General features: G+C 41.4%; 4 protein-coding genes and 1 non-coding gene across 6 annotated transcripts; 4 read left to right on the plus strand and 1 right to left on the minus strand.

The window, feature by feature from the left end:
* Positions 1–668: 668 nt before the first annotated feature.
* On the minus strand, positions 669–2753 carry LOC127757910 (uncharacterized). The gene has a single exon (XM_052283502.1). The coding sequence runs from the start codon at positions 2653–2655 to the stop codon at positions 2077–2079; it is 579 nt and encodes a 192-aa protein (XP_052139462.1). The 5' UTR covers positions 2656–2753; the 3' UTR covers positions 669–2076.
* Positions 2754–8817: 6064 nt separating this feature from the next.
* LOC127757810 (uncharacterized) lies at positions 8818–9816 on the plus strand. Its single transcript, XM_052283394.1, has 2 exons — positions 8818–9066; positions 9142–9816. The coding sequence occupies exons 1-2, from the start codon at positions 8978–8980 to the stop codon at positions 9593–9595; spliced, it is 543 nt and encodes a 180-aa protein (XP_052139354.1). The 5' UTR covers positions 8818–8977; the 3' UTR covers positions 9596–9816.
* Positions 9817–11464: 1648 nt separating this feature from the next.
* Positions 11465–16419, plus strand: LOC127756642 (uncharacterized). 2 transcript variants are annotated; one of them, XM_052281998.1, is made up of 6 exons: positions 11465–11621; positions 12433–12588; positions 12809–12861; positions 13153–14500; positions 14580–14750; positions 15098–16419. In XM_052281998.1, the coding sequence occupies exons 2-6, from the start codon at positions 12447–12449 to the stop codon at positions 15955–15957; spliced, it is 2574 nt and encodes an 857-aa protein (XP_052137958.1). In that variant the 5' UTR covers positions 11465–11621; positions 12433–12446; the 3' UTR covers positions 15958–16419. The 2 variants fall into 2 exon arrangements, with proteins under 2 accessions (XP_052137958.1, XP_052137959.1); XM_052281999.1 differs by lacking the exon at positions 11465–11621 and having other exon boundaries at positions 12474–12593.
* A 304-nt stretch (positions 16420–16723) lies between these two features.
* On the plus strand, positions 16724–16796 carry TRNAK-CUU (transfer RNA lysine (anticodon CUU)). Its single transcript has one exon. It is a non-coding gene; the product is annotated as a tRNA-Lys (tRNA).
* A 1677-nt stretch (positions 16797–18473) lies between these two features.
* Positions 18474–19436, plus strand: LOC127757277 (metallothionein-like protein 4A). The gene is made up of 3 exons (XM_052282770.1): positions 18474–18636; positions 18868–18945; positions 19052–19436. Exons 1-3 carry the CDS (start codon positions 18575–18577, stop codon positions 19146–19148), a joined length of 237 nt encoding a protein of 78 aa, XP_052138730.1. The 5' UTR covers positions 18474–18574; the 3' UTR covers positions 19149–19436.
* The last annotated feature ends 7692 nt before the right edge of the window (positions 19437–27128 follow it).

Below are 27128 nucleotides of genomic sequence, written 5' to 3' on the forward strand. Positions count from 1 at the left end.
GTTTTGAGCCTAAAAATAATTGAGATTGCATGTTTTTAAGAGAGAAGAAAGAAGAGATAATTTGAACATAGATCTGTCATCCAAAGACTAGAATAATTGAGGTAATATAGCTTAATGAGAGAAAAGAGAAATAGCATTAACTGGGGATGAACTATATAAATATATAGGATTCATAAGACACACTAACTGAATCAGCTCTCTGTCTAATAAACTGTCGTAAAATTTGTTTGAATTTGAGCTTCAAACATGAATCTAAGTTTTAAAAAGAAATTGTGCTCACAGCCAGGTCGGTCTAGAGGTTGGGGTGGTCAGTGAAGAGGTGGGAGTGGAGGGCGAAGAGCTGGAGGCCGGCGTAGTGTTCGTCCGACATGCAGTGCTCCCGGAACCCCTCCACCCCGCCGCACTCCACCTGGCACACGCGGCACCGCCACCGCCCCCTCGCCGTCGCCGCCGCCGCCGCCGGCGGTGGCGCCCGTGGCTCCGGCAGCGCGGTGAACTGGATCATCCCGGCGTCGGCCAGCCGCTCCGCCGCCTGCTCCACGACCTCCCGCCCCATCTGGCTCGCCATGGCGCCGTGCCCATGCCCATGGTGGCGCAGCGCGCGCGCGTACCCGGGACCGGGAGCTGCGCGGCGGCTCAGCGCGAAGCTGGCGTCGATGTCGCGCCGCGGCGGCGGAACGGCCGGCGGCGCGCGGGCTGCTGCTGCGAGCGCGGCGAGATTGTCCATGAACGACGTCGAGTCGAGAGCGAGCTTGATCAACTCGAGAGCGCGGCGATCGATATGATCGATTGATCGTCTCGAGTGATTCCGCGATTGCTAATTAAGCGTGCGTGCTCCAATCCAAAGTGATTTCCAAATCGGTTGTTAATTAAGCGTGCGTGCTCCAAAGTGATTTCCAAATCGGATTATAGTTGTAGTTCATTCTGTTTACATAATGTGTAATAGTTGTAGTTCATGTCAATATCAAGCCAATATGTTGAGTACAATTAACTTTTTTTTAATTATTTTGAGAAGGGTATATTTTACTCGGTCTCTACGTACAAACGGATATATATAGCCTTTTTAAATTGGGAATTTATTCTCTCAAACAATACAATCTAAAATTCGCTTTTACAGATATTTGAACGTAGGACCTTGGCTAAAAATCACTTAAATAGATATTTGAACTTAGGATCTTTAGTACAACTCATGTCACTTTTCACCAGTACAATTGACTTAATTAAGTCACGTAGTAATAATTTGGATTAAATACGAAGTCTCAGACAATTCTACATTCTCATTTTAAAAACCTTGGCATGCAAGAGTTCATCAGTGAGTTCAATAATCCTTCTTAATTTAACCACATTGATACGGTAGTTAAATTTTCGTGCAAAATTTATGTAAGGTTTTTAATGTACGTGCCAGCATAGATGCTCTTTTTCGAAAAGTCTATGGCAGCTATTTTTTCACCGTTACTCAGGATCAGTGTTTGAAATTTCCGAAATTTCTAACTCTTGGCATAAAACTATTTCACCTGATTTTTTTAAAAAAAGCCATTTTGGTGAATTTGCTCAAAATTCACTCAAATTTGGTTTGAATTTCAAATAATTTACAAAATGATCAGTGTTGCAATTTCGGTCCAAAATTCCCAGCACAACACTGTCACCCGAAATTTTCAAGTTTTTCATTTTTGTTGTAAATATAGTCAAACTTGGTCAACATTTGTTGAAATATCCAAAAAAACTCGATCCCAAAAATTCTGAGATTTCCAAGAATTGGTTCCGAAAAATTCCGAAATTTCAAGAGTCCCCCAGTGTAAATTTTCAAAACGAAAATTTTCAAACCCTGCTCAGAAGTCAGGATTCACAATTCGGATCTAACAACGAGCTACAGATTCACAATCTCAAATCCAAATTTCAAACTTTGGAAATTTCAGGTCTAGCTGGGTCCCAGCTAGGATGGGCATCCCGCCAACAGTTTCAAATTTATCTGAATTTAGCCCCAAAAAAATTGAAATTCAGATAAACTAAATTCATTTTTTTTTAAAAAAAACAATCTACCTTTAATCAAACCAAACCAAAATATTTTTAAAAAGTCTACATGGGGTTCTTCTTCTCGTCCTCCGGTGGAAGCAGCCGCTGCCGCAGGCTGCGAATGAACGCGACGACGACCTCGTCGGACTCGGAGTCGGGGTTCGCCTGAACCCTCTTCCGCCCTGGCGGCGACGCCGACGCCGCCATCACGAGAGCTCCCTCAAACCTCCTCGCCGGCAGCCGCGTTGGCGCCGAACGCGCCGCCTTCGGCGCCGGCGGGCACACCGTCGGCGGTTGCAGCCGGTGGCGCGGCGACGTCGGTGTCACGTACCCGTCTTCGTCGTCGTCGCCGTCGCCGGCGCCGGCGACGACGACGGCCGGCGGGGCAGAAGCTTCCTCCTCCGCCACCGCCGCCGCCGTGGTGGGCGCTTCATCATCGCGGCGTCGTCCCCTCTCGCCGGTGAGGTCTACAGAGGCAGAAGCTTCGACGACGCCATCGCCGGCGACGGCCGTAGTAGAGGCAGCACCAGCTTCCGACGCCGCCCCCTCGCCGGAGACGACGACGACGACTGCGTCCTCGCCGCCGCCGCGCACCGGCGCCGCTTCGGCCGCTTGGTCGTCGCCGCAGACTCGGGTGTCCATACCTTGCTTGGCGCCGGCGGCGAGGTCCGCGGCGGCGGTGGCGAAGATTCGATCGGCGAGGAGGGAGAAGGGGTCGTGGCGGTTAGGGTTTTATAAAGGGAGAGGGAGGAAGTTAAGTCGGTTACAAATATATGGAGATCGACTTGGATAGTTGGATATATAGAGTTTGGATATATTTGGATTACTTTTCTATCTCTTGTAAAAAAGAGGAATTATTAGTTAGGAGTACTAGGAACTTAAGAGATATGATGCACATATGGGTTGCAACTTGTAGATTACCTTGTGCAAAGTGACTTACCTTTTAGGGCCTAAATGATTACATATATATCTCTCTCTATATGTTGGTTTTGCAAGATTGGAGTGTACTAGCTATATCTTTATCTCCTCTTGTAAGAGAGGGATTAGTTAAGATATGCACATGTGCCGTTGCAAAATTACTTTATACAAAGTCACTTGCCTTTAGGACTTTAAGGATTGAAATATTTTTAAGAAATTCTAAATTTTGATAAACTTGATTCAAATTTACAAAAGAGAATCCAGCATTTGATTGTTGAATTTTACGCCCCCCCCCCTCTCACATACAAGGACATTCTGTTCTTATTTACTTGTCACTATACTATTCCTTAACACACTCTAGCAGCTTGTCTTTTTATAAAAAAATAATAAAATATATGTCTGTGGATAAGACATACCTTCTATCCTATGAAACGGAATATACGGATATGGTATACCTTCGTGTATACGATATATTTCCGTATGTGATTAACAGAGTCTTACTCGGAGAGGGTTGGGTTTATTCTATGTCGTGCATGGTTCATTGTCTCCGAGTTCTACTTGAAGACTAAGGCAACTCACGGTATAAAAGGCACACCCCTTAAGGGGATCATATCATCGAATCATAGCGCCAACACACCCACCATACTTTGAGGACGTGAAGCCTACTCGCCGGGGAATCTCGTCGAACCATCTCGACTAGGATCTCGCCGGTAACGCCGGATTCATCTGTTTTCTGTGTACTCTGTGGTATCCATATCAATATCATATAAACTGGATTAGTGCTATTACCTTATAAAGGGCTTGAACCAGTATAATAATATCTGTGTACTCTCTCTATTTGTCTTGATGTTGTATTGTGTAGATCCTCGTACCAATATACCCAATACCCTATTTATCCGGTGCACGGGTATCCCCCGTTGACAATATACAAATACTTAAAAATATCATATTATCAAAGTAATTTTCATGCTAAATATAACTATATACTGCATACATTCATCAAAACATCATAATTTAAAAGTTTTTACTATAGTAAAAAAAATCACACTAGTCAACAGTGCCAAGTACTAAAAGAGAATCGAGGGAGTAATTGCATTCTGAATTTGTGAACCTCTTGTCTGGAATCTAACTCTATTCTCATATCATTGAAGAAAACAGCCGAGTAACAAGATGATCTCAATGTCAATCATGCTACTACCATTTCATTGAACAAAGCTAGCTAGTAAAATTCACTTGGCATATATATATACACACACACACACATGCATGTCATCTAGATCTAACCCAGCCGAGCTGATCCTATATATGCATTGCATGCCACGCTAGCTACAAAACACATGGGAAAGTGTTTTCTTTACTGGAGGGGATATCCTCTCGATTCTTACTAGTTATAAAATAACTTAAATAATTTAAAAACAATTAATATGATATATTAATATAAAATATATCACTCAAATTTAATTTCCACAAGTTATAAAAATATAAATATAAGTGCATGTTAACTATTTTCAGTTTATTTTTTTAATACTTTATAGAAGTCGAATTCCACCTTGCATTGTTTTAAGTGACTAGAAAAAATGCCCGTGCTTTATAATGGGTAAACATTATTTTAATCTTATTGATGTTATACGGTAATTTCGTTAAGGTGAAATACACTGTGGAAATTCGCCTATATTTCCAAAAGCAAACGAAGTTAAACATTGACTCAAATACGGATATATATTTCCAAAAGTAAACGAAGTTAAAAACCGACTCATACACATATGACGTACCAAAATACCGGCAAAAACATCTTCAATTTTTATAATAGTCGAGATATATTTTATATTAATCTATGTTGTTAAGTTTTTTTTATGTCTATTAAAATGGCATGTAAAACACGAAAGGAGGTAATTAACATGGAGGTGTATGATTAATAAAATCCATCTCCAAAACACACTACTACACACAAAAAAAAAAAAGGAACTTTGTCAGGGGCATGAGTGTGACCTGTAATACATGCACATATATATATATATATAGAGAGAGAGAGAGACACACACACACACAAACACACATATGCATGCCATGGAAGAGAGGAAATTCAAAAGCAAAAAGCATGCATGCATGAAGCTATAAGCTAGTGCCTAGTATATGTACATGTCGCCATGCAATGCAATAATGCATTGGATCCTTCCTGTCTTTGTCTTGTACGTTAAGTACTTGTCGTAGTTGCTGCACATATATGGGCTAGCTAGCGTGCATGCGTGGCCGTCCGATCGATGGACGGATCGAGATCGTTCGTCGTGGAGCGAGGGCGTGATCGACGCGTATCTTTCGCGTCGTCGTCTCCAACGTAACGGCAACGCACAGTTTTCGTACCACGTCGCCGACAATATGCATGCATGCGCGCATGTAAATTCCATATGTGCATCCTATGCATGCAGATGACTGTCAGTCTCTGTCAGTGACATCTCTGAAATTTCAGACTGTAAAATGTTTTGGGTTGTAAATAGATGGTCCCATAATAAGCGTAGCTGTCGGTTTCAGGGTCCAAATTTAACCATCTGTTTTATTTGAAATATTTTATGATTAGCATTTTTACTGTTATTAGATGATAAAATATGAATAGTGTTTTATGCATAAATTTTTCAAATAAGAACGTTGAGCACAGAAACTTATGGCTGCAATTATAATGGGACGGTGGGAGTACATGGATTATATATCCATATGTTGGTTAGATGGAGAAACGGCGAAAATAGTACTCCCTCCGTCCTAAAATGTAAGGGATTTTGGACAGATGGGATATTTTCTAGTACGATGAATCTGGACTATTCTAGAAAGTGTCCCATCCATTTAAAATCTCTTATAATTTAGGACGGAGGGAGTATATTATTTGCACGCACCGTATTAATTACTACTACCACCGTTTTGGATAGAGGCCACAGTATATGTTTGCCTTTTTTAAAAAAGAAAATACTGTTGTAGAAAATAATTTTGTTACACATGCATGAGTATATAATTTGAAAAAAAAATACACTGATTATTATAGCATATTATCCAGGAAGAAATTAAATATTTGAAAAATAAACTTAACAAATAGCTTAGAACAAGTTAAACATTCTGAGTAAATATATTTTTAGACATTGAGTATGCAAATAACTAATCCACAACAATAATCGGCCGGCAAATTAAATAGCCGAAAATAACAGGGTTTAAAGTTAATTGGACAATACACCTTCACACGTTAATTAGACAACTCAAGTCCAAATTTGAAAGTTTTAGCATTGGATGGATCGATGCATGGTACGATTCAGATATTCCTCACATGAAAAATATACTGATTTCTGAAGCTTGGCCGATCGAGTGGCCAGTGTTGTACTATTCTTGGTGATTATCTCAGCCTCTGGGCGATATACATTTAACATTTCTAGGGTGCTGAATAGTAAATTCCAAGTGAAGGATCTGGACAGAGATCTTCACGTTCAGTGGGGCATGCATGCTCAACTCTGAATTAATCACACCGACAACCGAGTATAGTACGTACTTTGTACTCACATGCACGTGTGCTAGCTACTAGTATAGTATATATATACGTTGTACTAGTACATCATAAAACATGGAAAAAGTTCAGTAAAATTATGTTCATTTGTGATAGTTTAGTGCTTAATTAATAGGATTATCAGCCAAGGATTTCTTCGAAACTCAGGATTATAAAAATATAGGAACAAAGAAAATCGTAGAAATAGAATTTTGTTTAGAGGAAGCAGGCAGGAGCTCTGCTATTTCATATTAGGAAAAGAGACACAGAAAGAATTAGTACACGAGCAGCAATCCCTGTGGCTGTGTTTAGTTCGCATCAAAATTGGAAGTTTGATTGAAATTGAAACGATGTGACGGAAAAGTTAAAAGTTTATGTGTGTAGAAAAGTTTTGATGTAATGAAAATGTTGGAAGTTTGAAGAATTATTTTGGAACTAAACACGGCGACAGTAAAGAAGAAGGCAAACTCTCAGGCTATAAACTTTTGGCAAACTCAAATTGCCAACCATACCAATGCATACGCGTATACTAGTACAGTACTAGCATTAGTACAACCTGACCAAATCCAATGCACTTTTCTCCCTTTTTCCTTATTGCAATTTGCAGAGTTCTTTTAAGGGAAGTAGGGGCCAAAATTACGATGGTGGATTGGATTCGACTGAAGACTTTTCTCACAAGTGATGAACTGTTCATGAACAGAAACGGTTACCACCTTGTCTGGATTCTGTAGCTGGCCTTGTGAATTTGATGAACAGCAACAGCGCAAGTCTGAATTCATGGAGGCGGAGGAAATATCAGAATATTCAGGTCACGGATAAATCATCCATCGATGAGCTTCAATTTGATCGTCAGTCGACGGTAGCTAGCTGCCAGGTTTCCCAAACCGCCGGGGTGGGGGTTACCGTGCCCCGGCGGTAAGCACAATTACCGCGCGGTAACCGCGGTAACCCTGAAAAACCATACGAAACCGTGTAAAATTTATCAAAAATTTAAATTATTTTTTAAATGTATTTGAATTTAAGGAGGTTACCGCGGTATTTATATTACCGTACCCCCATGGTAAGCCCGGTAACCGCACAGTAACCGCGCGGTAACCGCGCGGTAAGAGAAACCCTGCTAGCTGCTGATAGAAGTCTGAAGAAAAGAAAAGTACCTGAAGAAGCTCAAACATGTTCTCTTCTTCTTTTTTTTTATCTTCCATTTCTGAATTGCTGAAGCTACACGGTATCTATTTTTTTTTTACTTTTCTCGATTAGTTATAATCGAGCATAGTGTGTACTTTGTACTCATGCAGTATCCTGGTTCAATGTACACTGTACAGTATAACATAAGGGAAAAAATGCAACACATAACTCATATCAGAACAGGGAGAAAACGCAAAATTGACACACAAACTGATCAAATTTGTGAAATGTGATTAGGATATGAAAGACTAATACTCACTAGTCACTACTATCATGCAATCCACCAATCATAATATTGTTTCATATCCCTTCGAGAATCAGAACCACTGTACTGATCCTGGCATTTCTGCCAAGATAACTGTGGCCTGCATGATCACAGAGGCCTCTGAATAAGAAAGCTGCAGCTGGTGGCTTCCAAGGAAAGCTGCGGAAAATTTTGAGGACATCACTGGCCAAGAGCAGACATCGCAGCATTTCTGGGCCACACAATGTGGCCCACACAGATTTACAAGAAATTGGGCCCACCTTGGCCTGGGCCTATTAGGTGGAGCCCATGTAATGGCAGAGTTGTAAAATGCATATGCAAATTAATTCTCCCTAAGCTTAACTGTAAATGTTTCTGTTATATGGGTGCCCTACCTGGACTGACATGGAAGGATGATCTTTCTTTATCACTTGTGATGATTTGAACTTAAGCTCATTTATTAAGTACTAAAGAAAAGGCCATTTCTTATTTTGAGAAATGTCAATGTCTGCAAGTTCTATGGCCACTGTACCAATAGTCCAATGCACTAACGAGTTAGGTCAATCTCTCATTTCATATTGTGCCATGACCTAACCCATCTATTTTCACTTCACTTTTCCTGCACTTTGCCAAGTTCTATGGCCCATGGATAATATCCAAAAAAAAAAACCTACTACTAATATAATCAGGGATATAACAAGTGGACCAAAGTTTCTTAATTCTCATGGAGAATCAAAGATTATGTTTTCAACGAAAATAAAATTAAACATATAGGCACACAGAAAAATTAAGAAAAGGTCAGATTAATTCCTGCCTAATTTTGTTCTGAACTTCAGTTTAATTCCTTTTGTCTCTGCCTAATTCTGCGAGACTTTTGACCACTAGAACAAAATATATATATTAAAAATGTGCAGCTCAAATCGCGCGCGAACGAAGTGCTTTCCCACCCGCACTCCACTTGCGCGCCACGCCATGGATGAAATCAAATCATCTCATCAAAGTCCAATCCCGCTAGCTCCATTGCCTCCAGTTTAATCATCGATTCAGATCAAGCAGAATCGAATCGATCTCTACTTGCTCTGCTGATTCAGTCAAGGATGAGCTCTGCTGCTGCTGAAAGGCGCGGTGGCGGCGGCGGGTGGCTGCACGCGGCGTGGCTGGCGCTCACCGGCGGCGCGGCGGAGCTGTGAGTGATAGCTAGCTTAGCTTTGCTCGTTTCTGAATCTTTTCTACTACCTCGATCACCGTGTTTCTTGATCAGGATCACGGCGGAGGAGGTCGCCGGCGGCGGCGGCGGAGCTGTGAGGAGCGGCTCACGCTACGAGCTCGTGAGCACGGAGGAGCCCGACGGCGACGAGACGAGCTGGGAATCGAATCCTGGACCTGCCTCGGAAGCAGCGCTGTTCCTCGTGGCTCGTGAAGAGGATCCGAAGACGACGACGACGAGTTCGCCGGAATCCATCTTCGCCTGCGACGAGCTGCGGGTGAGCAGGCCTGAATTCTGGCGCTGGCCCGCGAAGAAGGGCAGCGGCGGCGACGGCGAGCCGGCGGCGGCGGTGGAGTCCGAGCCGTTCCTGACGCGCCGCCGCGGGGCGAAGCGGGTGAACGATGCGGAGATGGAGGATCACCCGTTCAGCTTCGGTCGCCATGGGAGGATGGAGTCGTCGTCGTCGGCGGCGGCGGCGGCGGCGTTGTTGCTGCTGTCTTCTTCATAGCCGGCGGCGAGCTGATGACTGAAGAAACGCAAGTAGTATCTGAAGAAACCGAAAGATGTTTCTTCTCTTTTTTCCATTTTTCTTCTTTTTTTTTGAGAGAGAAGCTAAGGCACTGTTTAGTTTCCAAACCAAAACTTTTCACCCTGTAACATCAAATATTTGACACATACATGAAGTATTAAATATAGATAAAAAAACTAATCACACAGATTGCATGTAAATTGTGATACGAATCTCTTGAGCCTAATTGCTCTATGATTTGATAATATAATGCTACATTAAACATTTGCTAATGACGGATTAATTAGGCCTAATAAATTCGTCTCGCAGTTTACAGGTGGAATCTGTAATTTGTTTTGTTACTGGTCTACGTTTAATATTTTAAATGTGTGTCCGTAAATCCGATGTAACATGCCAAATTTTTTTATGGGCAAGGCTAAAGGTCTAAAGGATGCTCCATGGTTAAATTGGTTGTTCTAAATTAATGGTTAAGTTGGTTACAGCATACAACACAAAGAATTGATGCAGAAAGATGAGGCAGTTCTACATGTATGGTGATGATAATTTTGGGAAAGAAAAATTCCTTAATTTTCTCTTACGGATTATGGATTATCGCGGACACGATTATTCCTATGCTTTAAATAGTACAGTTTTCTCAAAAGGGAAAAAAAAGCTTTTGTCATTGGTATTTTTTTTTAGAAAACTTTCTTAAATCGATCTTTTAACTTTCTAATACTTACATCGTTCGTTTTTGTGTCCTCGAGTAATTGTCATAAACTCAGTTTCATCCATAATCCATCGTTGGAACTCTAATACTCCCTCCATCCTAAAATACAAACATTTTTAGCATAATGACAAGTCAAACATTTTCAACTTTGAGTATTAGTAGAAAAAATAAAAAAAAAAGATCACTCATGTAAAATTGATGTTACTAGATTTATAATTAAACAAACCATCATAATATATACTCTTTTTATTGAAAATATTTTACTTTTATAGATATTGTTGGTCAAAGTAGCATCTCGGAAAACCGTGTCAGAATATAAGAATACTTATATTTTGGAACAGAGTAAGTATGTATTATCATACCTGAAGTCTTAGATTTGTAAAATGCTTGTGAAGGCATGACAAAGAGATTGGAGCTTTTTTACCCAAACTTTATTGGGAGGGATTTATGTGCATTGATACAATTGTTTACATTTAGAAACAATTATACTTTGTCTGTTCTAAAATATAATATAATCAGCGGCGGAGCCAAGGCCTGGCCAGTATGGGCAAGCGCACCGGCTCTGCTGTATGCATCCATGCATTAGAACTAAATATGGTGCTTAGCCATTAGCCTAGCTGCACATGCATCATTAGATTAGTACTAATTATCATACTTAGTAATTAGACAACAGCCCAATTTTACTTCTATCTATGATAAAATGTTATAGGTATTTGTGTTTTCTTGTTAATTTGTTATCCATTGTTAGGTTTGTCCAGGCTAAAAAAATTTCTAGATCCGCCACTGGATATAGTATTCCCTCCATTTTATAATACAAGTCATTCTAACATTTTCCACATTTATATTGATGTTAATGAATCTAGACATATATATCTATGTAGATTCATTAACATCAATATGAATGTGGAAAATGCTAGAATGACTTGTATTGTGAAACGGAGAAAGTATTGGATAAAATATATCCCGGTATTAAGAATCCAGTAGGAGGTTGTTATATCATGGGACATATAGAGTAGCATTTTTCAGATTCTGGCCCAAAACATGTGGCCCAATCGGCCCAGAGAGATAGAACACAGACAGATAGAGGAAGAGAGAGAGAGGAGGAGCGGATTTCTCTCTTCGTCTCTCCTCGCACTCGCAGTTTAGTCCGTTTCACGAGAGGGAGGAGAGAGAAACGAGAGAGAGAGAGAGAGAGAGAGAGAGGCATTAGCTCATGGAGGAGGAGGGGAGGAGGAGCTCCATTTCCCCTTTTGTTCCCCTGCGCATTCCAAGAAGAGAGCAATCTTTCTCTCTCCCCTGGTACGATCTGTTCCTGTGGCTCTCCCTCCCTTTTTTTTCTTGGTGTAATAGGGGCCCAAATCTTTGTTCTTGTTCTTGTTCTTGTTCTTGTTCTTGCCATGTGATTTCTGGCCTTGAATCTTTAGTGCTAACCGGTTAAGGATTGTGTGATGTTTCGATTGCATTTGGTCCTGTGGTGTCTCATCCTTGAAAGTTTAGAATCTGGTTTATGGATGGATCAACGCTTGGGTGATATTGGAAGCTGCAGAATTATTCTTTCCCCACAAATTACTCATAATAAATGTATATCTATAATCTAAGATGAAACCCCAAGATTCACTGCTTTTGTTCCAGGAGAAAATGTATATTGGTGCACGCTGTGCTGCATGATTTCCATGGAATATATATTGCCTTGCTATGTTAAAACTAAAGGTTAACATTTTTATTTTTGAGAAACTTAAAGATTGACATTTGAATTCATGCATCTAAGTCTTGGAAACATAATGGATATCATGGTTCTAAAAATCAGTAAATAATGGATATCATGGTTCTAAAAATCGATAAGCATTATTCAGTATTCGCTAATCACCCTGATGGTAGTGAGCATACGGTGTAGTCATCAATTATACTGTAAGTTGGTAACAGCCGCCTGTTCCTTGTATGCAACCTAATATACACCCTATTAGACGTGTTTTAGAGCATTTACGGTTATTGACATAATCTCTAGTCTCATAACTTCTTATGTGTAATGGGCTGGAATGCCCAATAATATTCTCAGGTTCAGACTAGCTGCAGGGTTCAAGGACTTAATTTACCTATACATTGTCGTCAGGTTTGTCTGGAACGATGGCGGAGAGCAAGCGGTTCGATACACAGAGCCCAGGCTGCCTTGAAGGTCTGTTCAACTTCCTTGCCCTGAACCAGCGGTTGCAAATGCCGAAGGCGATTGCGTACCGAAAGCACAATGAAGGAAGTAGTAATACACTTAGTAAGGTTCTACATGATTCTATCAGCATTTTCACAGTTTGGAGAACTTAGCATGTCTTTTCAAGGTTTCAGATAGGAGCTCAGTGCCTCAGTGTACATTTTACTTTGCTGTTCATAACTTCATACGTGAAAGATGATCGCAGCTAACTTTGATAACAATGTGCACATCTCTATATTGGTTGTGTAAAGTAATGTATTCCATTGTTTTTATGCCTAAGCAGGAGTAAAAGTTCCAAAGCCCAAAAACCGCTCGGAGAACGATGAGTCCGTTCGGGTATGTACTTGATTTGCATATCTTTTTATGTTACGGGCAAAATAAGAAGCCTCGGTAGATATGAACTGGTGATTAACTGGTGTTTTCCATATTATCAATATATTAGCACAGTAGAAAAATCATAAACATGGTTCAATTGGCACTTTCTCAATCTTTGGGAACCTCAGAACCAGCCCTGATGTTTTTCAACTCACCATTTTCTTGACGATAAGCACGACTGGGTTATCTATAACAAGTTCTCATGTACATAAGACTACTATAAACTGACTGTTGATCTATCCTAATTCTCAGAAGGGGACTAATTCTCCAAAGGCAAAGGTCGGCACATTTATATGGAGGACACTAATGTTCAAGAAGAAAACACTCAAGAAAGATCAAAAGAAGAGCGACTCACCAGCCAACTCCCCATCATCATCACGTTTGACACGCTCCAGATCAATTCATCATTCAAAATGCTTTGAATATGTGGTTCCAGATGAGCTGGCTTCTCAATACCATACCATGATTGAATCAAGCTCCAATGAGGTGGATTCATTTCACAGTGCACCACCGTTGGTGCAGGAGAGTCCTAAAGTTCCCAATTTTCAAGAGTCATGCAAATCTTCTGGTGCCAAACATAGTTTCAATGCAGAAGCACCCTGTGAAACTGTACCTCAGAGCAGTAATGATGAAACTGAAGCTGCCTCTAAGCAGAAGAGTCGTGATGCTGCAACACATCACTCGAAGGAGTTCATGGATTTCCTTGAACTGTTCAATGCGCACAGGGAGCTATTTCTCAAAATTCTTCATGATCCTTCATTATTAGTACCATTGGAAAACCAAGATCAAGAAGCTTCCTCCAGCGGTGCAGTGCCACTGAACAAATCAGATTCGTTCCCAAGGCCAGGAGGATCATCAGGGAAACGTAACCCTATATTTGATCGGAATGACAGTGAGAACAATAGAAGGTCAGAAATCCAAAAGTCGCCTTCTAGGTTGAAATCTGACATTGAAACTGCTAAAGTTATTGGTACAAGAATGCCTGATGGTGTTGAAGGCTCATCGGTTTCACTCACAGAATCAAAAAGCCTGAGGAAATCTGGAACCACTTCAAATCGTTTTAAAGCTATTCGTAAAAAGATTAAAGCTGCTGTAAAGGAGAACCGGAAAGAGCTTGCTCGGATTACCAAGGATGGAGTTTTTCATAAACTGCCATATGGACAAAAGATGGCTGGGTTCATGAAGAGTCCCTCCACAGACAAGTATGTCCAGGAGGAGAAACAAATGCGAAAATCATACTCCATTGCAGAATCAATAGACAAGTATTCAACACTCTATGAATCAATATCAAGGGACCCCAAGATTTCTCCAGAAAGACCAAGTACAATGTTTGAAGGTGATGCAAAGTTGAAAGACAAGAAGCCACCACTTTCTATGAAAAGAATAGCTTCTCTTCCAGAAATGAGATTATATTCACCTCAGCGAGATGTTTTATCTGAAGTTTCAGATTCCCAGATTGTGCCCAAGACTCACGATCTGGAATCTGGTTGCTTCTCTTCACAACAAACTGATCCCTTCAGCATCTGTACAGACGGAAGTTTCTACCCTGACGATATTACAGAAAGAACAGCAGATATTTACAGCGAACATAATTATGGAGGTAGGAAGGAATAAATAAATAGCTAAGGGGAACTTCCATAGAATATAAGCTTAAATTTGTTCCTTTTCTTCTTTTACAGAAAGTGCTTTACTTGGCTCACTGGAAGAGGATTTGCGCAGTATACTTCGAAGTCCAAGTTTACCTTCTGTGGCTCAATCTTTCTCCCATCGCCGCATCAATAGTTTACCTTCTTTTGATCGTTCTTTCTTCCAAGATCGTGTCACTAATGTTACCGAGCATTCTATAGCAGGTCAAGGTTTACTGAAATCAAATTTTACATTTTTACTATACAATGTGCAAGCTAGTTGTAGAATAATGATCTATTTCAACATTTAGGTATAGGTGCAAATGAGCTAGTTCCAAGTTGAGCTAGACTTCACATTATAGATCATCATTTATTTTGTATATTGTAAATAAGAACCTAGAGCTTTTTCTGAGCTTCACTTTTTATGGAAAGAGTACTCTTTTCCTCATCTTATTTACCATATCATGATTAAACTCAAATGTTTGTAGCTTGCATGTATCTATACTATCACTGTTGAGACTTCTAGTTTCTTCAGAAGGACTAATGTTGTTCTATTCTTGGAGCAACTTCAGATTCAGAGCCGACGTTTGAACATATGCAGCTTGAGGATGATGACTGGTTGGTGAAGCCACCTCATCCTCCAGGACCATATGCTGCTAGTTTGAAGGATGATGAGTGGTTGGTTAGGCCACTTAAGTCCTCAGGTGTTGACACTATTGATCATGAGGATGAAGAGTGGTTGGTCAGTACATCGCAGCTGCCCGGTGGCAATGCTGCTGATTTCGAGGATGAAGAGTGGCTGGTCAAGCCAGTGCAGTCGTCGAGTGCCGATGCTTTGGATTCAGAGTTCCAGTTTATACATGAATTTGCTGAAGATGCAGGTTCCTTGCACATTTATGTTAATGACAAGAATGAAGCCGATTTCCATTATGTCAAGGACATACTCAAAAAATCCGGATTCATCTGCGGGGAGGCCAACTGGTATGCTTCCAATCAGCCACTCAGCCCAGTGATATTTGAGGAAGCAGAATTCTCGTGCCAGGAAACATACACCGCGAATGATGACCCCCACAGTGTCGTCAGGCGCATGCTTCTGTTCGATCTCATCAACGAGGTCCTGATGGATATCTATGATTCTTCCTTGGTCACCGGCCCATGGCACTCGCGCTTCGACTTGCGTACCAGGCCGATACCCATGGGGTCTCATGTCCTAGGGGAGGTGTGGGGGAAGGTGAGCTACAACCTGAGCCTGCAATGGAAGCCGGACCTGACGGTGGAGGACGTTGTGGCGCATGATGTCATGATGAAGGACAGGTGGATGAACCTTGTGTATGACGCGGAGTGTCTTGCGCTGGACCTGGAGGATATGGTGGTGGATGACCTTCTGGATGACATTGTTCTTCAGATAGTGTTGATTTCCATTGACGCGTGATGATGAATGATACCATGATCCTGAAGATTTTTTCCCTTATCAGATAGGTGGCTCACTGTTCTAGCACTGTGTTAATCAGTGAGTGCACTTCCTGGGCAGATCATTATACCAGAAATGCAGACATGACAAATGTAGTATAGTGTAGATATTAGCAATGCATAGATATTGCTAGACATAGAAAAAGTAGAATAGACAGGAAATAGCTTAGCAGATCACTGATGAGTGTAATATTTGACAGCAAATCTTTCAGGTATGCTTAATTTGTACTTGTACTATATACATTCAATTTGTAAAAAAAAACATAATAATATCTCTATAGTCAATATTGATATGGACTCTTTAACTTTCCGGGTATTATCATGTTCCAGTCTGAATATGTGTAGTCCTCATTTCGTTTCTGAAACTGAAACTCTGAAAGACGTTCTTCTAAACATGTCGTAATATTCCCACATATTTTTGATTAATTATCTATATTCTGGACTTCTCTTTTTGTGTGAGAGGATAGGTGAAAATTGAAATGCAGAATCATTAACATATGGTGAACTGGATGGGCAGAGAACCGAGGTGCCATATTATTTGCAGAATTGCAGACTTGCACTGCAGGATGTTCCAGGAACCCAACTATTCCCTGTTCTGATATAATAGCAATTTGATGAGATTATGAATCTGATTCTGATGTAGTAGCAATTCCCTGTCCTGTCATAAATTGCTTTTGCTGATAGCACAAAAATGTATCTTAAATGAAATTTTGAAAACAAAATCAAAAGCCCGTCTAGCTCAGTCGGTAGAGCGCAAGGCTCTTAACCTTGTGGTCGTGGGTTCGAGCCCCACGGTGGGCGATTTCATTTTTTCTATTGTTAAAATATAAATGTGCAGGCTAAGATTCAAATTTCACAGTTTTTAAAAACATGTCAATTTTGAAACGAGCCTTTGCTTATGTACTCCTAAAAAACATCTCTTTTCTTATAATAAATATGCAGGAATTTCACAGTTTCTTTAAAAAGAACATCTCAATTTATAAACAAGCCTTTGCTTAGGTACTCCTTGAGAATTTTTGTTCTTTTTTTGGTTTAAATATGCAGGCTAAGATTCAATTTTTCACAGTTCTAAAAAAGCATCTCAATTTATAAACAAGCCTTTGCTTATGTACTCATTGAGAAATTCTCAAAATTCCTGTGTGTACACCCGAAAGCTATCAAAGTCAATGGTAAGCTTTTCAATTTGCTATGTGCTGTTTAGTTTTTTCAAAGAAGCTTCATGAAACTTTCGATCAAATCTATCCAAGTGTGGAGCGCTTTAAGAAAGCAATTTTGAAATTGTGGTCCGTATCTTGTCAAGAAGACGTATAAGCAAAGTTGATTTGAACTGAAAGCAACCATTCTTTTTGTTTGCATGTGTTTGAATTCAACCATGACAAGTACATATTTAAATTCGAACCAACCAGGGGAGAGCAAGAAACTCAAACTTCTGAGCGAATCAATCAATGTTTGATTTTTGTAATCTGATAGAAACAAGGCTTTTGTCATGAGCCCATCGAAATTATTGTTTCTTCTTACGTTTTCTGCAAGATCATGCCTAACTTTGACAAAATCTGTCCAAAACCTTTTGAATTTCTTATGCACGGCCATACGATAAGCTGATTTAAATTGAAAGCAACCGTCTTTTGATTTGTGTAGGGAATGATTCCGTGAAGAACAAGTTACTACGTTTTTAACCAAACTATGTTTAATATTTTTATATAAGCAAGGCTCTTATCACAACAATTCAAATGTTGTCTCTGGAAAGTACGCTCAACTTTGGACAAAATCCATCCGAACTTTGACATTTGCATTTTGGTTTTGGTCCATAACCATAATCACACAAGAAAACACGGGGACAATGCTGTCCGAATTGACAAAATCTATATTTATGTTTGTGTGGTTCCTTAGTTAAATCATCAAAACTTTGGACAAATTCTGACCTCTCTTGGAATTTTTTAACAAAACTGAGAAAGCTCTGGAAGTTAGAACAGAAATGGCCTTCTTTTTGTTTCGATAATCTTCTATTTTGAATTAAATCATGCAGACAACAGCATGATTCTTGCTTGCCCTGTAAGGACAAGGGAGGTACAACACAAATAATTCCATTGAAGTCTTAGTGCCCAAAAAAAAGAAATATTGAAACTAAAATAATATCACAGTCTGAAACTAAAATAGAGGATAAAACAAATTCAAATAGTCCATGGGTACCTGAATTCTTTGTGGTTGCCACGAATTCGGTACGGTAGGTTAATAATTGTTAGTAGACGTACCGTCTGAGAATATTGAACATGTTATACATTGGAGTATATTATTCCACCAAGACTCATTTTACTATTTTCGCACAATCATCAATTTAAGACCTCAAGTTTACAGAAAACGACTGATTTAATGACACTTGAAAAATTCCAACCATTTCTATAGGATCATGGTATGCTTTCAGCAATTGCTGACTTTTGCCCTACCTTATCACTTGAGCCCCTATAAATAGAGGCATTATATTGAACAAATGCATTGCACTCATCTCAAGCTTTTCTCTCTCTCTCTCTCTCTCTTTGCACTACATTCTTGAATTCACAACCTACAAACAATCCAAGAAGATGTCTTGCTGCGGAGGAAGCTGCAACTGTGGCTCTAGCTGCAAGTGCGGCAGCGGCTGCGGGTATGATTTTAATGTCTCATTCTCTAGTCTGATTCATCATTTTGTTTGTCTGAAGTTTCAGAGTTTTATAAGTAAATAAACAAATAATTGAAATTGGATAAAGTTCCTAGTATAGTGTCATGCCAAATCCATGCAATCTGTGAAACAATTAAACGAATATGTTTTTTTTCTTTAACTCAATTCTTGTTCTTATAGGTACTGAACATTTGCTGCTTCTTTTCTTTGATGCAGAAACATGTACCCTGACCTGGCAGAGAAGACCACAAACACTTCAGCAACTATGGTCCTCGGGGTCGCACCTGCGAAGGAGTACAACCTCTCACCATGATCTATATGCTCAATTATTCAGAGAGAATTTTCTGGAACTCTTCAAAATGTCATGTTTCATGCTGATTTTGGTTTTGTTTCTTTGCAGGCAATTTGAGGGGGTTGGCAAGGCAGCGGAGTCTGGTGAGGCTGCCCATGGCTGCAGCTGTGGCTCCAGCTGCAAATGCAATCCCTGCAACTGCTAAAGGAGATGGTGATCTGCATCAGCATGCTGATGATATGTACAAGTAAATAAAGAAGCCATTTGATGCAATGGCTCCTGTGTGTGTGTGTGCGCGACAGTGTGAGTCAGCTTGTGTTCTTCATCCTGATGTACTAATGTGGCCTGTGAATATTGTGAGGTGTCTCCTGCTTTACTCTCTTGTCAGAATGTAATTAGAGGCTATATATCATGGCCTTGTGATTGGAGCACCTGAAGTTTTTACAGACAACATTATGTTTGTGTAATATAATATGGTTTACTTGTGCATGTATATGGCATGTTCTTTCAGTTCCATTTACTGATGCAGTCAACCATATTGTCTCACCGTTCCTGCTTATAACCCGAAAATTGACTAACGGTGCACTTACCAAAAAGTAGTATACAAGTTTAAGTAGGCAAAATGAATGACAAGATTATGCGCAGAATAAAATCTGATTGAACATTTGGACTGTTTGAAACTCATAAAGATAAAGATAAAAATGGAGAATGTAAAATGAGGTAGATATTAGCACATGATTAATTAAATTTTAATTATTACAAACTTGACAAATAGATATATTTGATATTTTAAAGCAACATATATATAAAAAGTTTTCGCACGAAACACACCGTTTAGTAGTTTCAAAACGTGCTAATGAAAATCAAGGTAAAATCTTAATCTTCATGAGAAAAGAGCACTAGTGTATACACGTCACTGCTCTCATGCTAGAATAGATAAATTTCAGAGGAATTCAAAGATTTGAATTTTTTTTTTTTTGGAAAAGAGAAAAGAGTTGAAAATTTAAGCGATGTTCCAAGTAACCATAAATAGCCAATGAAAGCTGCTGAGGTAACCTGAAGCGGCTGAGCCGGCCGGAGCTGGAGAAGCAGAGGTTCATGCCGGCGATGCTCCGGCACGGCGAGGAGCGCCGCCGCCGTGAAAAACTGAAAGCCCAATATTAGCTGGGCCCAAACGTGATCCCCCACGAACATATCGGCCCACAACTTATTGAGCCGCGAACGGGATGGGCCGGAATGTGATGGGCCGCAAGGTATTGGACCGGTACGGTCACCTGAAACGTGTTGGGCCGTGGGCCGTGGCCGTACCTCCCGCCGGAGATAAGCTGCCGCCGGCGACGGCCACCGTGGTTAACCACGCACTGCAACGTCTCAACCTTTAGTAGTACAAGAATCAAGATGTGCAATAGATTTCCCCTTTTTTTTTCCTCAAAGAAAAGGATGTGATGATACGCCATTGCCAGAGCCTTCAGATTTCTACATTTTTGTCACAATCTCCATAGGAGATCCCGTCGTTCATAGGGATTCCAAGGGGAAAAAAAAAGGAAGAAACAATTATGGTTGGATTATCTGTTTGAAACATCCTGAAGTGTTCTAATCCACCTATCAGATTGGAACACATTAGCATTGTAGTGTACTACAGTTGCTTCACCACTCCTACAAATAGGGAGGCCATTCTTGAGGAGCAAATGCACCTCTTTCATCAACCTCATTTTTCCTCTTGCGTACAAGTTCTTGAGAGGTGAAGAGTGAAGAGTCCCAAGGTAGAAGAAGAAGAAGATGTCTTGCTGCGGTGGAAGCTGCTCCTGCGGTTCCTGCGGCTGCGTTGGCTGCTGCGGGTACTACCGATTACTCATCGTCTCTGAGGGCCTCACTTATCAGCTTAAATTTAAATTTACAACCTTAAATTGGCTGATTTTAAGGTTTTCCTTTCGAAGTTTATTTTTCAGCCTTTGTTTTTAAATCACTAAGAACACGAATATAAAAGTTTTATTCACAAATTACTTTTCGTTTATAAATATGCACGAATAAGCCAAACGGATGGGGCAATTCTTTGGCCTTACATGCTTGATCAAACTTAATGGTGAAAATTTACTGGAAGAAAAGCTACATAAAAGATGCAACAATAGTACTATGAGTTTACAGTTATTGGTCTACTGAAAGCTGAAACCTTTTCTGCTACTTTTGCCCCGGACACAGAATGATGTACCGTGACATGCCAGAGAACAACACCACCAGCAACCCAGGAGCAATGGTCCTTGGTGTTTCACCTGACAAGGGGTATAAATTTCAGATTACAACAAAATATACTACAAATATCAGGTGCATTCATGTGTAATTTGAAACTGATTTGTGTTTTTCGCAGGCGCGTCGAAGTGTCTGAGAAGGCTGAAGAATCCGGTGAGACCGGCCATGGCTGCGGCTGTGGCTCTGGCTGCAAGTGCAACCCCTGCAACTGCTGAAGAGGACTCCTTGTATAACATCTACTAGTAGTAAATAAGGGGCCATTTGATGCAATGGCTCAAGTTTGTGTCACGTGCTTGGTTACTGTACTAGTGTGGTTTGTGTTGTTAGATGGATCTCCCTCCCCTTGAGCCCAACGGCTCAAGGGGGCCTTGACCCGCGCCCTGATCGGGGGCGTCCAGCCAAATGGCTGGTGGGCCCCCGTCACACTGCGCCATATAAAAGGGGGTGGAGGCCGGGGCGGCACACGGTACGAGGTTCGCTGCCGCCGCCAACTCCACCCCACAAACCCTAATCCGATCGAGAGGGGGCGCCGCCAGTGACGGGAAACGCCACCGCCGCGCCACGCCTCATCGCCGGGACATCTACGACCGTCACTGCTGCAGCCGTCATCGCCGTCGACCTCACCGGCGCCGCATCCACAACAACCGAGCGCCAACGACGACGATGGCCGGCACTTCTTCATCCTCCAACACCTCAACCGGTCGGTCTATCTAAACCCTCTCCCGTTTTCAATCTTTATAGTTCAAACATCAAACCAATAGATCCACCCGACTAGATCTAACCTAGGTGATTCTAGAGCAAAGCCTAACAATGGTATCAGAGCACCCTAGCGCTTAGATCGGTTCGGGGAAAGAAACCCACAGAGGAAAAGAAAGAAAGAAATGCAAATGATCCAACGGATCGAAAAGAAAACCCTAACCCTAATTCTTACCTCGTCGCCGGCCGTCGTCGACGCCGGCAACGGAGGGGGGAGGGGCAAAGAGGCACTGCCGAGGAGCCACTCGACGGCCGTGCGTGCACCCGCGGGTGCACGCGCGCGCCGGTGAGGGGGCTCGCGGCGGCGCCGCCATCTCCGTCGTCGCCGTTCTCTCTCTCACACTTCACGCGGGTGGAGGGTGAGAGACGGTGGGGGGAGAAGAGAAGAGAAAAGGCGCCGGCCATGGCGCACCGGCCATGGGGGGTGGGCGCGAAGGTCGTCGGCGACGGCGACACCGCTCCGTGCGGTCGCGCGAGAAAGAAGAGAAGCTAGGGTTCGGCGTGACGGCTGGGGGGGGGGGGGGTCGGCGGTTTTGTTTGCCCGATCTCCCCGCCTGGCCGTCCGATCGAACCCTAGCGGATCGGACGGCTGGCGACGGCTGGGCCAAAAACGGCCCAAGAGGGGCGCGCGCGCGGCGGTTTCCCGGCCCAGGCCCACGTTGCGGCCTGGGGGAAAAAGGGGAGCGCCCGCGCGCGCCAAAAGGGCCGTGGGCCGCCGGCAAAAGTTCAAATTAGGTCCCTCGGGGGTCGAAAATGATGAAAAGAGGGACAGTAGCAAATTTTCCTTTTATTTTGTTAATTTTCATGCAAATTTCAATAGAATTTGAATAGATTTTTGCATGTTTTACCTCTGTTTAAATTCGAACCAACGGGAGAACTTTTACAGAGAGTAAATTACAGAGTTTTGCTACTGTTCATATGATTTTTATATAGATTTTCCGCTGCAAATAGATGAAATTGATGTTTCTAAAATTAAATTTCGAACCAACGGGAGAATTTAATTTTAGGAACATTAATTATGTGCTATGATGTTGTAATTTTCTGACCAACGTTGATAATTGCAATGTTACAGTTATGGTTATATGTATTATGTCTAATTCTGCCCAACGGTGATGTAGGCTTAATGCATATTATTTTAATGTTAATTTTGTTCTCACCGTACGTGATTATTTCAGGTGGCTACTCCTTGATGGGTTGCATTAAAGATATTCCGACCCTGAAAGGAGATAACTACGCAGAATGGAAAAGAAAACTCGACCTTGCTTTTATCTTGGGAGAGGTGGACTGGGTGTTGATTACCCCATGTCCTATAGAACCTGCTGAACTTATCAAAGGTGAAAATGAGTCAGATGCTGACTGGCAAAAGAGACAGAGGGACAATGCTCCTCTCGTCATGTCGTATGACATTGAACAAAAGAAATGGTCCTTAGCCAACAAGAAATGTTTGGCTGTGGTAAAGAACACGATTGAGCCAACCATATTGGGCTCAATCCCAGAGTGTGACGCAGTCTCAGAGTACCTTGAAAGAATAAAGAGTCAGTTTACTGGCTCTTCAAAGACTTATGCTACATAACTGATCAAGCAGCTTGTGACAGAAAGGTACCATGGAGGTGGTGTTAGAGACCACATACTTAGGATGAGCAACATGGCTTCCAAGTTGAAGCCAATGGATTTGGGCATAACAGATGACTTTCTAGTCCATCTGGTTATGGCCTCATTGCCAAAGCAGTTTGACAATTTTATTGTCAACTACAATATAAGTCCAGAGAAATGGAAATTTGAAAAGCTCATTGCTAATTGTGTGCAAGAGGAGGAGAGAATCAAAGAGTCAAATGGTGGTTCAATAAACTATGTTAAAGATAACAAGAAAAAGAACCACAAGTCTCCCACCTCAAAAGCTAAACAGTCTCAGCATCTGCTTCAGCAACAATAGTTCGCTGTTGAGAAAGATTAGTGTCTCCACAGCAAGAAGACAGGACATTACAAGAAAGACTGTCCTGACTTCTTGAAAATGATAATGGCAAGGAAAGGTGAGAACATTATTACATTTGTAAATGAATCTCATTATGTTGGTTACTCTAGATCCACATGGTGGATTGATTCTGGAGCAACTATTCATGCTTGTAATTGTTTAAAGGCATTCCGTTCGACAAGGACTACGCAAAGAAGAGAAAGCTCCATTAGAGTTGCCAATGGAGTTGAAGAAAAAGTTGAAGCTGTTGGAGATCTTCCTCTAGAGATTGCGAATGGCTTCACACTTTTACTTCGAGATGTCTTTTATGTTCCTTCTTTGCAAAGAAACTTAATAAGTGTATCAAAGTTGGATTTTGATGGATATGATTGCCGCTTTGGAAGTGGCAAATGTGAACTATGGTATAATAATGCATGTGTTGGTCTTGCTGTGTTGCGAGACAAGCTTTATTTGTTATCTCTTTCTGAGAATGTGAATGTTGTGTCCTCGTTGACAAAAGAAAACAAGAAAAGAAAGAGAACTCTCGATGTCTCATCGAAATTATGGCACTGTCGTTTGGGCCATATTTCGAGGGGGTGAATTGAGAGACTAGTTAAGAATGAAATTCTTCCTCCATTGGAGTTCTCAGACTTAGAACAATGCATAGAATGCATTAAAGGAAAATTTGTAAAGAGCATCAAAAAGGGTGCAAAACGAAGCGCAGGAATTTTAGAGATCATTCATACAAATATTTGTGGTCCATTTCCTGTGAAAAGTGTGGATGGCTATGACTCGTTCATAACATTCACAGATGATTACTCCCGCTATGGTTATATTTATCCAATTAAAGAGTGATCAGAAGCATTGGATAAATTTAAGATATTCAAAGCTAAAGTTGAAAATCAGTATGATATAAAGATTAAAGTAGTAAGATCTGACCGTGGGGGGGAGTACTATGGTCGGCATACGCCTTATGGGCAAGTCCCTAGACCTTTTGCAAGGTTCTTGCTAGAGAATGGAATAGTAGCCCAGTATTCAACACCGGGCGAACCTCAACAGAATGGGGTAGCTGAAAGGCGTAACCGTACCCTTATGGATATGGTGCGCAGCATGATGAGCTACTCCACACTACCACTGGGTTTATGGATGGAGGCGTTAAAAACCGCTATTCATATTCTCAACAGAGTTCCAAGCAAATCGGTGACCAAAACACCGTATGAGCTATGGACAGGAAGAGTACCCTCGCTAGCTCACCTCCGTGTGTGGGGGAGTCCTGTAGAGGCCAAAGTATTTAACCCAAATATTGGGAAGTTGGATCCCAAAACAGTCAGCTGCCATTTTATTGGCTATCCTGAAAGATCAAAGGGCTATCGTTTCTACTGTCCAAATAGTTATACAAAGTTTGTAGAAACGAGACATGCCATCTTCTTGGAAGGCGAAATGATTAGGGGGAGCTCGGTAGTTCGAGAAATTGATCTTGAGGAGAGGCAGGTGTCTGTACCCGCTCCGTCGACTCAGGAACCTTTCTTCTCTCTACCTGCTGATGGTGTGCCTGCAATGCCTGTCATTGTGGTACCAGCACCTGTTGTTACCTCTCCTGTGGCAACAATAAATGAAAATGAGGAACCTGTTATACAAGATTCAACAGAAATGGTTGCCACACCAGAGGAGGAGCTGCAACAGCCTCAAACAGATAATGTGCCAGTACAGGAGACTCAACAAGAGCCTCAGGTATAGGATATGCCAAATGTGGAGGCCCCTAGAAGGTCTGAAAGAGTCAGAAGATCGGCTATCCGTGATGACTATAAAGTTTATAACATAGAAGAGTCACATATGGAGGATGATCCCACCTCATATGAAGAGGCCATGAGAACCGCTCGCTTGTCTGAATGGTTGGAAGCCATGAAAGATGAAATGAAATCAATGAAACTAAACGATGTTTGGGATTTAGAAGAAATTCCTAAAGGGGCGAAAACAGTAGGCTGTAAGTGGGTCTACAAAACCAAATATGACTCCAGAGGGAATATAGAAAAGTTTAAAGCGTGACTTTGGCAAAAGGCTTCATGCAACGAGAGGGGATTAATTACAATGAAACATTTTCTCCAGTCTCTTGTAAAGATTCCTTCAGGATTATAATGGCACTAGTGGCACATTATGATTTGGAATTACATCAGATGGATGTAAAAACAACATTTCTAAATGGAGATTTGGAGGAAAAAGTATACATGGCGCAACCGAAAGGTTTTGTCATGAAAGGAAACGAAAATATGGGATGCCGTCTAAAAGATCCATTTATGGATTAAAGCAAGCTTCGAGACAGTGGTACTTGAAGTTTGATGGGACAATAAAGAAATTTGGGTTTCAAGAGAATGTCAAGGACAACTGTATTTATTCAAAGTTTAAGAATGGGAGATTTATTTTCCTAATTCTGTATGTGGATGACATTCTACTGGCTAGTAGTGATGTCAGTCTACTGCAGGAAACAAAGAAATTCTTGTCCTCAAACTTTGACATGAAAGATCTCGGTGAAGCTTCATATGTTTTGGGCATAGAGATTCACCGAGATAAAACAAAGTATGCATTGGGACTTTCTCAAAAGACATATATAGAAAAGGTGTTGAAGAAATTCAACATGAACAGATGCAGTGCTACACCTGCTCCTATAGTCAAAGGGGAAAAGTATGGGGCATCGCAATGTCCCAGAAATCAGTATGAGCTCAATGAAATGAAAACAAAGCCATATGCGTCAGCTGTAGGAAGCCTACAATACGCGTAAGTGTGCACACGACCTGACTTGGCATTTGTTACCGGGTTACTTGGCAGATTTCAGAGTAATCCAGGCCCAGAGCACTGGAAATTGGTAAAGAAAGTCTTGCGTTATTTGCAAGGAACAAAAGGCCTCATGCTGTCTTTCAGAAGATCAGAATCGCTCTAGATAGTGGGGTATTCAGATTCTGATTTTGCAAAAGATAATACAAAGTCAACATCGGGGATATGTGTTCACCCTGGCAGGAGGAGCTATTTCATGGAAAAGCTCAAAACAGACTATCACTGCAGGGTCTACTATGTATGCCGAGTTTATAGCATGCTATGAGGCAACGGGACAGGTGAACTGGCTAAAGAAGTTCATACCTAGTTTAAAGGTGGTTGACAGTATTGAGAAACCACTAAAGTTATACTGCGACAACGAACCCGTAGTAATGTACGCTCACAACAATCAGTCAAGTGGTG

The sequence above is a fragment of the Oryza glaberrima genome, chromosome 12 (assembly GCF_000147395.1).
Source record: "Oryza glaberrima chromosome 12, OglaRS2, whole genome shotgun sequence".
Lineage (NCBI taxonomy): Eukaryota > Viridiplantae > Streptophyta > Magnoliopsida > Poales > Poaceae > Oryza > Oryza glaberrima.